Genomic DNA, 16,878 nt, shown 5'->3' on the forward strand with positions numbered 1-16,878 from the left:
ATGTTATTTGCATGATGTTTAAAAATGCATTATATGTTATATATATATATATATATATATATAACATATATTAAAGGAACTCACATGTAATAAAATAAACAAAAATATGTAAAATAATATCTTAAATCATAGTTTTTTATTATCTCATAATTAAGACTAGAGTTGAAAAGTAGACATTAATTTTTGAAAGTGAACACTTACTTTGGGACAAAATATATAGAAACATGGACACTTATTTTGAGACGGACGGAGTATTTGTTTTTGTTATTTGTAGACATCGTTCGTCTTCTAAGAATGAATTATTCTTTACAGTAATTTATATGTATTAATAATCGGTTAATATCTTATCATATTATTTATAGACTAAGTTTATATTTACCACATTTTTTGTATATATAATTAGTTACCGTGCGATTTAGACGTACACTTATTTATTTTTTAATAAAAATCGATAGAGACATCATCCTTTTTTTAAAAAGAAATAAACTTCATTATCAATCAGACAAACAATGCATAAGTTATCCACACCCCTGTTGTTACTGTTACTCATTTTATTTAATTTTACAACTTTTTTCTTAAACAATTTTTCTCTCTCTCTCTCTCTCTCTATATATATATATATATATCAAAAATTTACTAATTAGATTTTATTAGTTTTTTTTTTCGAATTATTTGAATATATTTGTTGATGATTCTATTAACAACTAACATATATTTATATAGACAATCTTTGGATCATTAACCAAAGTACTCATGTTACCGTGGAACGCACGATTCCTACACTAGTTAAATAACAAAAGAAAAAGAAAACCAATTACAGCTCATCTTGAAGTCGGCTTTTTAGAGCAGAAAGCGGTGCGCGTTTTGTGTGAGTGGACACGTCAGCAAATGCTCGCACATGATGAAAGAACAAAAAACCTGAAAAATAGAGATATAAGATACCTTCATCTTTACCCCCCCTCTCTCTCCCGGAATTCTTTTACCAAACACAAACGAATCCAATCGGATTCATCATCATTTTTGCTTTTCCCTTTCTATATATCTGCAAATCGAAGTTGCTACTGTCTTATATCTGCCATTGTTGAGGAATTTCTGTAAGTATCCTATGCTGTCTCTTTCATGATGTTGCTGTGTTTTTGGGTTTAGTTTTTCTTATGCATTTCGTAGTCGAATCGATCTTTTTGCTAAAGTTCGTTTCTTGATCATCCACATTCTTCTCCAAGATAGGTTTTCCTTACATATATCTATGTTTCCTCTATGTTTGGATCGTTGAAAAGGATCATTTATTTGTAAATTTTCATGTAAAGATGCTTGATTCTGATGTTCATTGTATATATACATATATATTTTCTATATAATCGATTGGTTCGTGATGTTTGATTGTTGTGTGTGTGCTATTTTTGGTGTGTTAGGATTTTATTGAATATGTTATGACGGAATACGTAAAGGTGGAACTGGAAGAGCTTAATTTTTGTTGTTAGGGCAGGCTTGAACGGTGTATATCTGGATTTTTGAAGCGACTAAGAAAATGTCTGCCGTTAAGGGCGAGCATCATACGATCCCGTTATCTGTGTTGTTGAAGCGTGAACTGGCGAGTGAGAAGACTGAGAGACCGGAAATTACTAGTGGTCAAGCTAACCAGTCCAAGAAAGGGGAGGACCTCACGTTGCTTAAAAGTGAATGCCAACGAGTCTTAGGCGATGGTGTGACTACCTATTCTGTCTTTGGGGTTTGTTATCTCGACTGCTCCTCTCTTTTACTGTTTGAGCATAAAACTTGGTGCTTTTGATCATGATCATCACAGCTCGTTAGTTGCTCTTTTCCTCCAGTTTGTGTAGCATGCATAGCATAGCTGCATACTTGCTTTGCACCACAAGATGATGGGTTTTTTATGACTTAGAAGACAAAAAAGATGGCCATGGGGATGAGGGTCCCTTTCTGTCTCAAATTTTCATTACCTGTATGCATTGCATAAGATGGTGAATTTCATTTGAAGCGAGTTGAGAAAACTTGAAGGAGAGTTGTCTCGGCCTAGTGCACCCTGGGTGGTGCGGCTGAGCCAGAGTGGGCTCAGCAGTCGGCCTAGATGGAAAGATAACTAAATATATAAGGGTCTTAAAGATATATTGTCAATGGCCTCCAGTTCTGCTCCCCTATAGTTCTCTTACCAAACCTTACTTTGCAGATATTTGATGGCCATAATGGTTCTGCAGCAGCTATATATACTAAGGAGAACCTTTTAAACAATGTCTTGGGAGCAATTCCCGCAGACCTTAACCGTGACGAATGGATAGCGGTGCTGCCTCGGGCTTTGGTGGCAGGATTTGTAAAAACGGATAAAGATTTCCAAGAAAAAGGTATTCATAGCTTTCTTTCTAGATTTCTTTACAAATCAACATATGCTGGATGGCCTACTGTCATAATGCATATAGAGACTTCAAACTTCACAAAGTAGGTCCACAGGGGTTTTAAGGAGGAACTTTTCTTTAGCTGTTTCTGGGATTTCTATCTTGAATGCATTATGCATGTAGGGCAGACTTACTAAGCAGCTTCAGTCATGTAAAAGTTGTAATCACTTGAAAGTGTAGTCTCAGTAGTTACCCGCCAGACTATAGTGGGTTGCCCGATTGGGACTTGGGCTAAATATTCTAATTAGGAAATGACGTTTCACTTGGCTTAGAGAAGGTAAGGCTATATTCCCCTTCCACCTCTGTGAACCTGTAATGGTTCAATCTTTTGTACCTCACCATTTTTTTGTTTAGGTTGTCTGATGTTAAATACATTTAGGAGATCTCTTTGAGGAATGTTCTCATTCCAGTAATATAGTCACTACTAAGTCATTTGTGTTGTAGGGAATTTTGGTAAATTTGAGGCTGGCTACCATGTGTCTGTTAATTACACATATAAATCTGTTGGCATATAATCTTTGGGATAATAGAATGGAATCTCAATGCACTTCTTATATTTGGTGTTTTGATCCTCATCTGGAAAATTTAGGCTTCTAACGCCCATGTACTGAACCATGTACACGCAAAAACCTGACTCTTGTTATGGCAAACAATTGTAACCCCCTTTCCTTTCATGATTGTAGACTCCTATGCCCCATGCATCCATGACCAAATCCTTGTTTAGCTGTTTTCTTCTCTCTCAGAATTTGAATGGTGGATCTTCATTCTTCTTTTAATATATATACTCTCAAAGTTTGATTTTTGAATTCGTGTAAACATAAGTGGGCTGTATTAGACATAAAAAAAGATAAATATTTCCCAATTGTAAAATTCATATCATGGAAGCTAATTATTTCCGTCCCGATCATGTGTTATGAACCACCAAAGCGGATCAGATGTAAAATACAAAAAAGGTTGCTGAAAAATTTCATAGCAATCGTTCTTTAAAGGCAATGTATCACCCTTAGTAAGTCATGGGACTCAAGACCCTTCGTAAGTCATGGACTCGAGACCAGCACAGTATGACCGTCTTTTATGAGCAGCTTAGTCGGGTATCACATGGTTTAGGCTGATGATTACTTACCTCTAGAGCGTTATTGTATTAAGCCTATTTCCTTTCTTCCCCATCCCATCTTTATAATGGTAAAACAAATACACGAAAAGCAGAAACCGATTTTATAGAAGGAAATCTAATTGCTGTGACTAAATATGTAAATGTGTTTGGTTATAGCAAAAGAATGAAGGGAATTAGAGAAAATGTTTTACTCATAGAGAGAGGTTGATAGTTTCTCAGATAACTCTTTCAGGAGAGAGCATGTGAATATACATCACTGAAGAATATGTATGTATACACAAACATATGTATATACACATATGTACATATCTATAGATGCATATATTTGTGAGTATATGCCTGCGTACTTGCAACCTGGGGCATTTGTGGTCAGTAGGTTTGAAGAGAGCACAACCTTTTTATGCAGTACATGCAAAATAAACATGTGCTATAGTGAGATTGACTGAAAATGGTATAATACAAAATTGATACTCTTTGGCCTCACAATATTGCTACAATTTTTATTTTTGGTTGCTCATATTAATTTTGACATTTTCCTTTCTTCCATAAATTTGAAATTGTAAACTTACTTTTTTGATGTCATAATCTTTATCACAGAAGTTACCGATAGTTTAGGTCTATAAGATTTTGCTATAAATACTTGGTTATTGGTCAAATCCTTCTATTGATATGTTTGTGGGATCAAAAGTTGCACTTTTTATGGCACAGCACAAGTTTGGTTTTTGTTTTATTCGTGAATCTTAAATTACTCTTTTATATGAATTTTTGTTGCAAAATTGGAAAATTAAGTTAAATGCTTTGCTATTATGTAGGAATGGTAGGTCCTGGCATTGTCAATTAACCATAATCTGGTTTTGGCACTGCTTGGATGTTATCAAGAGGTTGGTTCTTTTCATTCCACGTCCCCTATACGCATGCCTGGTTGATTTCTTAACAAACGTCAAATATAACATAACTTTGTTACTTTGCCCTAATTTAGAAGCTTTAAGTCTCATCTTTGTAAATTGGAGTAGCTTACTGGTTCACTCGTCTGCCTTTTCTCCCTGATCAAAATGGTGCAAACGAGATTTTTGTTTGTGCTCTCTATTTGACAAATTAAACTTAACCAAACTACGGTTTCTTCCATTTCTTGGGGTTACGTTATTCTCACAGCAACTATTATCTGCCGTGTGCCTTGTTTTGGCACACCATGCCGTAAACGTGAACTTGGTGCAAAAGTAATTGTAGCATTGACCCACTCTTGGCATCTGCTTTTACCAAATCTTATTTTGTTGTTTATGATTCTCTAAAAGCATGTGGACATGTGGACATGTGCATATGTTTGCTTACATGTGGATATGTCTTCAATTATAAAATTTTGTACTTACGAATGGTTATGATTTCAGTTCAAACATCTGGAACAACTGTCACCCTTGCAATTATTGAAGGGTCGGTCATAACTGTAGCTTCTGTTGGTGATTCACGATGCATACTTGAGTCTGCCGATGGGGGATTGTATTATCTGTCAGCAGATCACAGGCTTGAATGCAGCGAAGAAGAGTAGGTTAACGGATCTTATATGACACATTCCATTTGAGTCAATTTTGGATTCAATATATAACCTTGTACACACATTTATATTATGATCTTCTTACCTTCTATTTCTTGTTTTGTTATTTGCAGGAGGGAGCGAGTCACTGCAAGTGGCGGTGAGGTTGGTCGGCTTAATGCTGGTGGTGGCACGCAGGTATGTTGTTTCTAGTTATGCTCCTTTACTGAACCAGTTACGGGTTTAATCCTTTCTCTTTTAAAGTAACGTCATGATGCCTAAGATATTTATTAATATCATATGAATTAAAAAAGTCAGACTACATGTATCTCCCACTCTTTTGTATTGTTGGTTATTGAACAACCAAATAATTTTGAAAAATGCTTGGTCCTAAAAATGAAGTTATGACTTATGATTTGGATAAAATTCTTTTATACCTAGTTCCAAGAGATGTTTTAAGATAATAAAATATTTCTATACCTCTATGCTCTATGTGAAATTTCAAATCAGTTTTCTATCATTGTCTTACTAGCATGAAAAAACCATCAAGAGTGCATAGAAGTAAAGAGTGTCGGATAACAAAGATAAAAATTGTAGTGCATACTAAGTACTAATTACAAGGACCAAGAGGGGCTATTGGGTTCATGGATGATATTGATGCTTTTAAGCTCGGCCAACCACTTTGAGTGCTGCAAATTGGTCGGATACCAAAGATTAAAATTGTAGTGCATACTAATTACTAATTACAAGGACCAAGAAGGGCTATGGGGTTCATGGATGATATTGAAGCTTTGAAGCTTGGCCAACCACTTGAGTGCTGCAAATTGGTCAAACCTGACTTTACATGAAGCTTTATAAATTTCCATTTCAAATGTTAGGATTTTCCATGTTTTTGCATCTATATGTTAGGATCAAAGCAAACACTATAGCTACCAAGACAATGAAGAGTTGACTTAAAAGGAGGAAGTTGATCATTCCTAATTACAACTATGAAAACCAAATCAAAACTACCCATTATATCCCACTTGGAAATAGGGTATGCGGGAGTAGGATGTATGCAAACGTTCTTTTTGCGAAAACCCTAGAAGTGGAGAGGCTATTTTTGCGAAAATCCACAAATTGAGAAAGAGTTGGCATTGATTTGTCTCTTATAGGACTTCCAGTTATCATTAAAGTAAAGTTATAGAACTAACTTCTCAAATTGTTGTGGCAATATCACAAAGATATGCAATGTGAATCACTAAGACTTGTGAATGTGAATGTGTAAAAGAAAATATTATCATTAAAGCTCAAGATAGACTTAATGTGCATGATTGAAGTGCGAAGGTGGGGACAGTTTTTTGTTTTTTTTTTAATATCCAAGTTTTCTAAATGAAAACTAGATCTTATATGTTGCTTTCCCATGAAAAATTGAAACATTTTTTTTGTTAAGAAAGAAATGAGTAGCTGGTTGGGTTATATCAAGAGTTGGCATAGGCTCATTGCCTGTTTCAATGATGGTCATGAAAGAATTGTGAACCAACATTAATGTGGTTGCCCAGCTTGAAGTGGTTAGGGCAATGTTTTCTTTTCTTTTGAACTCTGTTCTCTCACCCTCTATTTTTAATTAAAATCCTCACTTCTAACCAAACTCTCATTTACATTTTTCCGCTCAACACAATGAGATTTCTCAACCGTATGACTTATTTCCCCCACTCTTTTATTTAAGACCCATCGCCTCTCAATCACTCAAGGATTACTTCTTGGGTAGAACTACAGTTCTGGTAGCTCATTGAAGCACAATTAATCTCACACATTGATTTTTTGAAATACATCCTAAAAATTCAAAGATATTATACTTTGAAAAGTTTCACAAATCAATATTTGAAGTACGAGTCCTTAATTGATATGCTCAGAAATCAAACAAATGTAGCAAGGTTCTAAACTGAAGTGTTTAGAAGCTAAAACAAATATAGAATAGGCGTCCAAAAGCTAATATGTAGAGCATGTCCTGAACTGAGGTGTTCAAAAACTAATTAATGAAGGTATGTTTAGGATTGTCAAAGAACAAATTCAAATGCTAAACATAATGACTCAGTTTCACAGTGTTTCGAAAACAATAATTAGAATATTTAACCACGACGAACAATTCACAATTATTATTTCTGATAAGAAAATTGAATCATTTTTGGCATTTTTTGAATATTTGTGAAGAATTTCAAACAAGTGAATTTCCACCGAAAGTATGAGGCTGGAAATAACTAAGTCAAGAAAGAGTAACACATGGTAATCCAAAAAACTGATTTAAAATCGGACAAGAAAGGAACACGAGTAAGTTTCTCAGATTGAACTACCACGGTTTGTTGAAAATTCATTCACTTTCTAAAAGATATAGTACTCCCCCTAAAAAATAGCATAACCTTTTGATTTATCATGTCATGTGATGTGAATATTCTGAATAAGAACACACATGCCATTCCTGCAAAACGAATTAGAAAGATTTTGGTACCGAAACTTTATTGGGTCCTCGGAGGTTAGTCTTAACTTTGAAGTTAGAAATTGGGAATCAGGTATACTGTAAATACCATACCATTTATTCACATACCTCTGATTTACAAAATCTTTTATTCCACATGTTGAAGATCGCAACTTCTCTTGGCTCAGATTGATTAGCTTATTGATAGACCTGGCAAAATAAAGCAAATCAATCCTAGAAACAAATGACTTTGTATCAACTACAGGAGATTTATGTGACTTGTTTCCAACACAATCATCTGTATTTGATTTTCTTCTCCAAACCATTTTCACCTTTATAGAATGATTATTTGAATCAACAATGGAATCATTGGGAGACAGATTAAAATGATGAGTTTGATATCTTGAAAAACTATTTGATTTAGAGCATCTGTTAGAATAACTGTTTGATTTGACATTAGAAGAATAGTTATTCTTACAGACACTGCTTGGAGAGAAAAGATCAATTTTATGAACTGAACTTGAAGCTGTTTTTTATGAGAAAACAAAATCAGTATTAGTTGAATCATTATATGATGAAAGAACAATAGTATCTGGACTAATCTGTTTAGAAGATTCAACCTTTTCTGCAATTATCTGCTTAGTTTTGAAAATCACATCTTAAAGTTCTTTAACTTTGTCAGATAAAGCATTCCTTTCTCCAAAGTTCAAATCATATTTCTTTGAAAAATCAGATCTCATATTTTGCTAAGCTACAAGATCTATTTCTATAGATAATTTCTTTGAAAGTTTACAAATTTCTTCTTTCAAAAACATTCCTTTCATTTTCAAAATCTTTTTCTAAACTCTTCCTTTTTTTAGGTAACTCTTTGAAAACACTAGCACCCTTTTTCGTAAAAACTTTCTTTTCACTCTCAAAACCTTTTTTCTCTTTTTCTGAAGATCATAAATTTTCATGTAAGCTCCAAACTTTTCTTCTCAAACTTACTTCTTTCCATTATAACAAACTTTTCAAAATCAGAAATTTGTTTTAAAAGCTTCAAAGTTGTCATCTCACAAGATTTAATTTTGCTTTCAAAACCTTTTCTTTCTTTCTCAAAATCCTTCTCACTATCAGATTTCTTTTTTTTAGACTCAAAATGTTTTTCTCTAAAATACTCTTCTTGTCAAACAAAGATTTTTCTAAATCAGTTGTTTCCTTTTCAGAGCTTTTCTCAAAATAAGAAATCTTTTCTTTTAGATCAAGATTCTCTTTTTTCAAAACATTATTTTCTTTCTCCAAATCGTTTACTTTCTTTTCTGAAACAACAAAATCTTCCTGAAGATAAGTTTTCTCCAATAACAGCTTCTGAATAACCTTCATGTTGTTGGTCTGTCTTGATTCATAACCTGCAATATTGTCATTCAAGTTAGAAATATGTTTTTGTAAATCATATATTGAAGAAGACATTGTTACCTGATTAAAATGATCGTTAATCAAAATGATTATCGAAATATTTGAAAACCCCAAAATGAACAGTGTCCCCTACTGCAACTTAGCACAGGAGGTCTCGCTACCAAGTTAGCGGGTGGGGTTAAGGGGAAACGCATGGGGCAGCGCCCCGAGAAAAAAATTCAAAAACATATATGTTGCACATGTCTAGTCAAGTTATGAAAGTCAACTATCGCATGAAGTCAACTATCACAGAACCTTGGTCAACCATCGCACACAACATGAATGGACGGTAACTATATCGCAGAAGCTTTGTGCGATATACTTAACTATCGTAGATAGTGTCATGCGATATACTCAACTATCGCAGATAACTATGCGATAAACTCCAACTATCACAGGATTTTATGCAATATACTCCAACTATCGTAGACTCTTTGTGCGATAGATCCAACTATCGTAGATAACTTGTGCCATATAAACTAACTATCGCAAGCCACTGGTGTGCGATATACTCAACTATCGCACACAACTATGCAATAGATATTCATAGTCAATCCTTGCGATAAACTTGAATCTTGATCAAATTGAACCTAAAATCACAAAAACTCAACAAATCATGATTAGAATATGATTATGAAGCTCAAAAATGATGCATAAACACAATTAATGAAGGTTCTAATCATAGATTTGAATCAAATAACAAGAATTTGATCAATTCGAAAAACCAAAAATCATCAAAAATTTCAAATTATATGATAAAAATTCACAGGAATGATCTATGATGTGTTTCAAATAGATCTGTATGAAAAGATTAAACAAAATTCATCAAAACCATCAAAATCAAGATCAAGACTGTAAGTTTTTCAAGAAACTTGAAAAACTTCAAAATTTTGCTCAAATTTTCTTCAAATCAAATTGAATTTGCTCTGATACTAATTGTTAAATCTAGTTTCAATCAAATAACAATAAATAAACAATAAGAATAACAATGTAGAGATCAAATCATCATGTATATTGATAAACTCTCTCAATACATGTTTCTTTCTCTGGAATGTTACAGTATGAGTTCTTACAAACAACTAAACTACCAAGAACTATTTATATGATTGATTAATTACAATGTCAAACTACAAAGTAAACTACAACTAAGCTCTAATTATAAAGTTGACCTTTTACTAATGTTGACAACTTTGATGTTCTTTACTCATGTTGACTTTCACTTTGACTCCTTTCTTCAACGTAATCTTTATAATTGGTGATCTCGGATACAATAATATTTTATCTAACAGCACCCTAGCCTCTATCACTCTCTCCCTTAGTTTCATGGTGTCGATAAGTACTTTAGATTGTAATACGCAACTTTGTGCGTCGCCTTTATTCTTATACTTCGGCACCACTACACCAAGCCTCCACTCTTCACGCATCTTGGCCGTCTCCGGGATGATGTTGAAAAGCTCCGTCAGCCACTGCATCCTTGCCTTCCCCAGGCACTGCCACACCTAAATGGGGATCTGGTCAGGTCCTATGCCCTTATCCTTCCCCATCTTCTTTAGGCCCCCTTCACTTCTCGTTGCTAATTCTTTGGCAAAAGCTGTAATTGCGTGGCAATTGTTGTCTCCTACCCCCTTGCCTTGTTAAATAATGTATCTCGTTAAATAACGTATGAAAATAGATACCCGGTCTCTCCTTGCTATAATCTCCATTAATACTATAATCTCAATTTTCTGCTCGATTTCTAGTCATTGGGATCCCCATCAATCTTTCAAACTGACATGGTCACCTTCACTACGGCTTGAAGTTTAACAACGTTACATTGTTTTTGGTTCTTTTGTGATAAAACTTCTCACCGACTTTTTGTCTCGACTTCTCCATTGCAGGTATTTGTGGGGTTTTGGTCTTTGTTTGAAAGAGTAGACAGTAACTGTAATGACTGTAATTGTCTAATATTTATAGAATTGGCTATTTGGATGCCAAAATAAGCGATAACCACGTTTGATAATTTCACATTGATTGTAATCTAATGGTCAAGCTGTACCATTGAGCATCTACTCTATGTAAGTGAGGTGAGATAAGAGAAGGGTGAATTTAGTAAGTCCTTTTGACTGGATATGAATGTGGCATTGTGATTTTTGTGGTCAAGTGAAAGTACTGCATAGCGTCAATAACATTTAGAAGCCACAGCATATTCATATGAAAATTGGATTACTGAAAGAAAAATATAATGAATAATAATGTGACATGTTAATGTCGTTGCAGTTTGCTTATTCAGTTACTATCTACATTTCTTTTCATGTTTCTCTCGATAAAGTGTTGTATACACTGCATATATGTATAAAGTTGGATGCTTACTCTAGACTTTAATTTTTGATAGATTGGTCCTTTGAGATGTTGGCCTGGTGGCTTATGCTTGTCACGATCGATTGGAGATCTGGATGTTGGGGAGTTCATCGTTCCTGTTCCTTATGTTAAACAAGTGAAGGTCAGTTATTCATGTTAGTGTGCTACTATGATATGATATAACGTTAAGTTTCTTCTAACAAGCTGATGCCTTCTGCAAGCTAATTTAAACTGTTCTTTTATCATTCTCTACTTGATCACATTAACCGCCTACATATTGGTTTTCATGCAGTTGCTCAGCTGCGATACTCTTTTTGTGTCAAAAGAATTCCATTACAAGATTTATTGTGACTGTGGCTTGACATACACATTACAAATGATACTTGCTTTTCCAGAGATTTTGTTAACTGTTGTTTTTATGTTCTGTTCAAATTCTTATTGGGTTTGGTTCTTTTGGACTTGTCCATGATTTCAACCTTCATTCTGTTTCACGTTAAAGGCTACAATACTTGATGAAAACACTAGCATGAATTGTCTCGTTGAATATTTTAGTAATTAGTATATATCCTTGTAAAGGACTCTCATCAGGCCCTTGTCATCAGGCCATTTTACAAACTTAGTTTTCTCCAACTGTTATTGTTTGAATCATTCCATTGCTCAAGCCGAACCAATACTCCCCTCCCTTAACATTTCTGATCTTTGACTGACCACATAGTTTAATACAAGTTTTTGACTATTAGTCAAATGACACTTTAATAATGACAAAATAGGCATGGGATGAATGGGTAATATCAATTCTTTTTTGTAGATATGACGACGGAACATATGTAATTTAGCTTGAGAAGTAGTAAAAAAGGAGACTATGCAATCAATGAGGCATGTCATAATGGAAATATGTTGCAACTAGTATGCTAAAGCTGGAGTCAATGGTTAATGCATTGTACTTACAGCTTCAAGTTTTTTAAGCTTTCTGATTTGAGTCTCTTAAGTTTTGCATTAAATTTGGCTCCCTTGGACATAGTTTATTTTCATCTGAGGATGATATGGTTGTCACAATTTGAAGATGACTAAATATTCTGTGATCTGTAACCTGCAGCTGTCCTCTGCTGGTGGAAGGATGATTATTGCAAGTGACGGTGTTTGGGATGCCATGTCTGCAGAAGCAGCTCTAGTTTGCTGTCGTGGACTGCTACCAGATGCAGCGGCTGCACAAATTGTTAAAGTATGGGCAGTCATATTGTTTACGTAATTAATGTTCGGACTCCTTTGAACATCTGTTTTTACTCCTTTTATTCATGTTAATAGGAAGCCGTACAGTTCAAAGGATTACGGGATGATACAACCTGCATTGTGGTTGATATACTCCCTCCAGAGAAGACAAACCCTCACGTGTCTCCTGTGAAGAAGACTGGTAAGCGGGTATTGAAGTCCATGTTTAGGAGAAAGAGTTCAGGGTCACCTCCTCAAGTTGATGGAGGAGAACTGGAGCAAGATGTGGTTGAGGAGCTGATAGAGGAAGGATCAGCTTTGCTTTCAGAAAGGTTTGTGAATCACTTCCATTATTGGATATTTGAATCTGTGCACACTACAACAAAATCAGCTTTATTGGATGTCAAATATGTCTAAATAAATGTCCTAATAGACTGCTTTATATGACCAAACAATTGTACATCCTATGTGACACTTGGGCGTCCTAACAAGTTTTTAGGACATTTAAAATAAAGCGTCTTATTAATCTTTTTTTACATGACATTATTTTAAACATGTCTTATAAAAAAGTGTCCTATAAAAAATGTGTTCCATTAGGACACTTCTCAAAAGTGTCTTAAACAAAGTTAATAGGAAACTTACTTTCAAAAAGTGTTGTAAAAAACGTATTAGGATGCTCAAAAGCGTCATATGCAACAATTTTACATGAGACACAAAATTGTTTAATCCTATGAACTTAAGTTCATAAGCAGTCTATTAGGGTATTTAGACATTTTTTATGTCCTATAGGGCCAATTTGTTGTAGTGGCAGGAGCTGTACTTGGGTTCCCTCTGGTTTTGCATTTCTAACAGTTGATATTTCTCATCTCGTTTCAGGTTAGATAGCAAATACCCGCTTTGTAACTTGTTCAAACTGTTCACTTGTGCCGTGTGTCAAAAAGAAATGAAGCCCGGGGAGGGTATTTCAATACATTCAGGATCGTATAATAACGTGAAACCAAGGCCATGGGATGGTCCTTTTCTGTGCGTAACCTGCCATGAAAAGAGAGAGGCCATGGAAGGGAAATGACCGTCTAGTGGTATCTCATACTTGCTTTTTCTTTTACCATTTTGTTTGTCCCAGAAAGTTTACACGAGAACCATAATTATTTTGAGTGAACCAACTATTTTATGAGTTATTCCTGATGAATTACCCTATTCATCATAAGTATCATGATTTTCTTTATTCATGAATAGTTGGTTCTCAAATGGTTTTCATTTGAACCTGCCCGTTGTTTATGCTATACATCCTTCTTGTTGTTAATAAGCAATCATATTTGTCGTGCAGGCTATACAGTAGTGAAAAAGTGAATAGCAAATCCTTGTGGGTTACAGTTACACCCTACATGTGAAGACCGAAAAGGTTGATTTCAAGATAAGTTCCTCCTAAAAGCTTCGACGATTCTTTTTCTAATTCTTTCATGTGTTCAAGTCGGGTACCTTAATCCTCCTATAGTTAGAATCTTTGTCTAACTCCATGTTCATATAACAAGCAAACCTACCTTTCTTTACCCAGAAATGTGCTAAGTTACATAAAGATCCTTTCTTGTAAAGAAGAAAGTCGGTTTAAGATTCTTGGAATTTAATTTATTATAGTTTTCGCGATTCTTGTGTTACTAGACTTGAATTGATCATGTAATTTTGCTTCTTTCATCTGCTTTGTACATCAGTGAAATGATTTGCTATAATATTTTGTAATATTCACTCTAAATTGAGATACTTTAGTTGTATCTTGGATGTAGTAAAAGACTATCCTACCCTCCTTGAGTCTACTGTTTGCTTGAAAGATCTTTGACTTTTGAAAGATTTAGATCCCCATTCAGCCATTCTCTAGTCATTGTACTGGGAAGATTTGACTACATGGGGGTGTTGATTGTGTTTTGTATGCTTGTAACTGGCATGTTCTGTCATTCTTGGCTCTTATCTCTTTATTCTTCAATCTCCCTCTTTGAGAAACTTTCAAACTCAAAACGGCCAAATACGATGCATGTTTTCATCCAATTAAACGAGTCGAGACTTTCTGTATTGGATTTGATCATTCTAACACCGGATTTTTGCACTCAATTTAACACCATAGGAAGCATTCATTGCCAAAGTTGGAAACTGTATATCACATTCAAATTGGGGGTGTAGATAATAAATTGGATACAAGGTTTTTGATAAGGGGCGAGTTAAATGTACAGCTACCTGCTAATTTATTTTTAAGGGTTCAAATGAGAACTAGACAACATCCTTTTACTATAGACAATTACATGTGATACGATTATTTCATTATCTATGATACACATGTAATAATAAATCAAAGACCCGGAATACTTTTGGGGGCCAAGTTGCTGTTATACCATTAAGCCCCCTCACATGTATTATCACATGTGATAAATGTGTTATTGATGTGATATTATAATTCGTCAAGACCATTACATGTGATACTAAATTATAGACCTTTGGAGCGGCCTAAGTCACAGGACAAACATCCGCACACCACCAGGTCCATCACGTGTATTAACACATGTGATAAGGGTGTTCTCGTTTGACCTCCACCTATGTGTGTGTGTGTGTGTGTGTATGTGTATATATCCAATTATCACGACTTAATTTTGACTTGATTTCAATATAAACCGACAAAACCCTTTTGACAAAAGTGAAAAGTATAAGTTCCATATTTGTAAAGAACTTAAACGTGACAACGGGTACATGATAATATGATATGATGATAATGCTGCAGTTGTAAGAACCAACCAGACCGACCTAGTAGATAAATCAAAAATAAAGAAACAAAAAGGGCAATTGGAGCATATAGAATTATTAAGCAGTCAAAGTAGACAATTGTTGTTTGCCTTTTGTGGTAAGTACACTGTATCTAAAATCCTTGGAGACAAACATTCTCTCTACATTATTTCCAGTTATCTCCTACTGGATACCATGTCTATGTGTAGCAAACAGATATTTTCAGTTCTTAAGTCATTAATAAAGAAATAGTTCTCGAGGCTCATCCGTCAGTTCTAGTATTTTCAGGACCATTGAAGATTTTTCTAACATGCGTCTTTAATTAAGGCTTCATGGGATCATCCGAAAGTGATCCGGTCACCCACGGTTAACAAGAAAACGGGTATTTTTAAATGATCATAAGCTTGGTATTTCATACAAGAAAAAGGGTTTGAAGCGATGTAATGAGTTTGTCCATCGGTTTTGATTATTTGATATACAACACGACTTCGATAAAAATAAAAACCGACATGATAGAATCCAAACCCGATGAAAAAATTGTGTCGGTTTCTATGGCAAGGGAGAGAGAGAGAGAGAGAAAGAAAGAGTATGAAGAAAGGAAAGTAGCAAACAAAACTGAACTATCATTCCACAAGGTAAGGCAAGGGCAAAGATGATGATGACTTTGATTGAAGAAACTTTTCTCCTTTATACTTTGGCCAATAACCACTCAAATTCTTTTATTGCTTATATATATATATATATAGAGAGAGAGAGAGAGAGAGAGAGAGAGAGAGAGAGAGTGTGTTTGTTTCAAATGCAACTCATTGTATTTATACAACTAATGCAACTCAATAAATTAAAATATTTATAGAAATAATGAAAGTTCATTTATTATGATTTAAATATTTATGGAAGATGAATACGATTCATTAATTATGATCAATACTTTATATTAGAAAACAATCATAATTTCTATGAAATTACATATTCATCAAATTAAATGAACGGTTGAGATTAAGTTGTATTGGTTCTATAAATGTAAGGAGTTGTATAATAACCCACCTATATATATATATATATATATATATATATATATATATATATATATAAAGTTGATGAATGTGTTATGGGGTCATGAAAGAAGCTAACATGATTTGCCTAGTAAAGACAAACCATTTCACCTTACTTTTCATCTCCTTTCCCTTTCCTTACATCATGTCTACTTGTATCCTTATATACCTTCCTGCAATACACACCCATTTTTCCTCACTTTACACGTGTAACCTTCTCATTTGATGTTGCTCCATCATCCTCTACATACACACATATACATACATACATACATACATACATACATACATACATACATACATAAGTATGTACGTACCTATCGTTTTTAATAATTTTGATGCAATTATAACAAAAACAATCCTCTTACACTTACCAAAGGGCCTTTGCCTAGCGGTATCGTAGCCCTTGGCCTTCTAGGAGGTCAGGGGTTCAAACTTCACCATAGGTGAGGAGGGTGTGTGAGTTTATTTGTTGCATTTGCCGTATATAAATTTTATATACTTCAAAAAAAGAAATGGATCTAGGATACGGGTCGCTTTTGTCTCTTCTTTTGCTTCAATCCGAAACCATGAAT

At 34.4% G+C, this 16,878-nt stretch overlaps 1 protein-coding gene across 1 annotated transcript; it reads left to right on the forward strand.

Moving 5' to 3' along the window:
* The first annotated feature begins 981 nt into the window (after positions 1 to 981).
* Positions 982 to 14,310, forward strand: LOC112508869 (probable protein phosphatase 2C 12). The gene is made up of 10 exons (XM_025113676.1): positions 982 to 1,094; positions 1,413 to 1,729; positions 2,186 to 2,357; positions 4,908 to 5,061; positions 5,185 to 5,248; positions 11,311 to 11,418; positions 12,373 to 12,498; positions 12,582 to 12,817; positions 13,362 to 13,564; positions 13,813 to 14,310. Exons 2-9 carry the CDS (start codon positions 1,529 to 1,531, stop codon positions 13,552 to 13,554), a joined length of 1,254 nt encoding a protein of 417 aa, XP_024969444.1. The 5' UTR covers positions 982 to 1,094; positions 1,413 to 1,528; the 3' UTR covers positions 13,555 to 13,564; positions 13,813 to 14,310.
* The last annotated feature ends 2,568 nt before the right edge of the window (positions 14,311 to 16,878 follow it).

The sequence above is a fragment of the Cynara cardunculus genome (genome assembly GCF_001531365.2).
Source record: "Cynara cardunculus var. scolymus isolate 2C chromosome LG 3, CcrdV1, whole genome shotgun sequence".
Taxonomy (NCBI): Eukaryota; Viridiplantae; Streptophyta; class Magnoliopsida; order Asterales; family Asteraceae; genus Cynara; species Cynara cardunculus.

Bases quoted from the DNA above. Each gene is read 5' to 3' on its own strand.
- LOC112508869 (XM_025113676.1), top strand. From the start codon at position 1,529: ATGTCTGCCGTTAAGGGCGAGCATCATACGATCCCGTTATCTGTGTTG. The intron at 1,730-2,185 runs GTTTGTTATCTC...CTTACTTTGCAG, and splicing joins CTACCTATTCTGTCTTTGGG to ATATTTGATGGCCATAATGG. The intron at 12,818-13,361 runs GTTTGTGAATCA...ATCTCGTTTCAG, and splicing joins TCAGCTTTGCTTTCAGAAAG to GTTAGATAGCAAATACCCGC.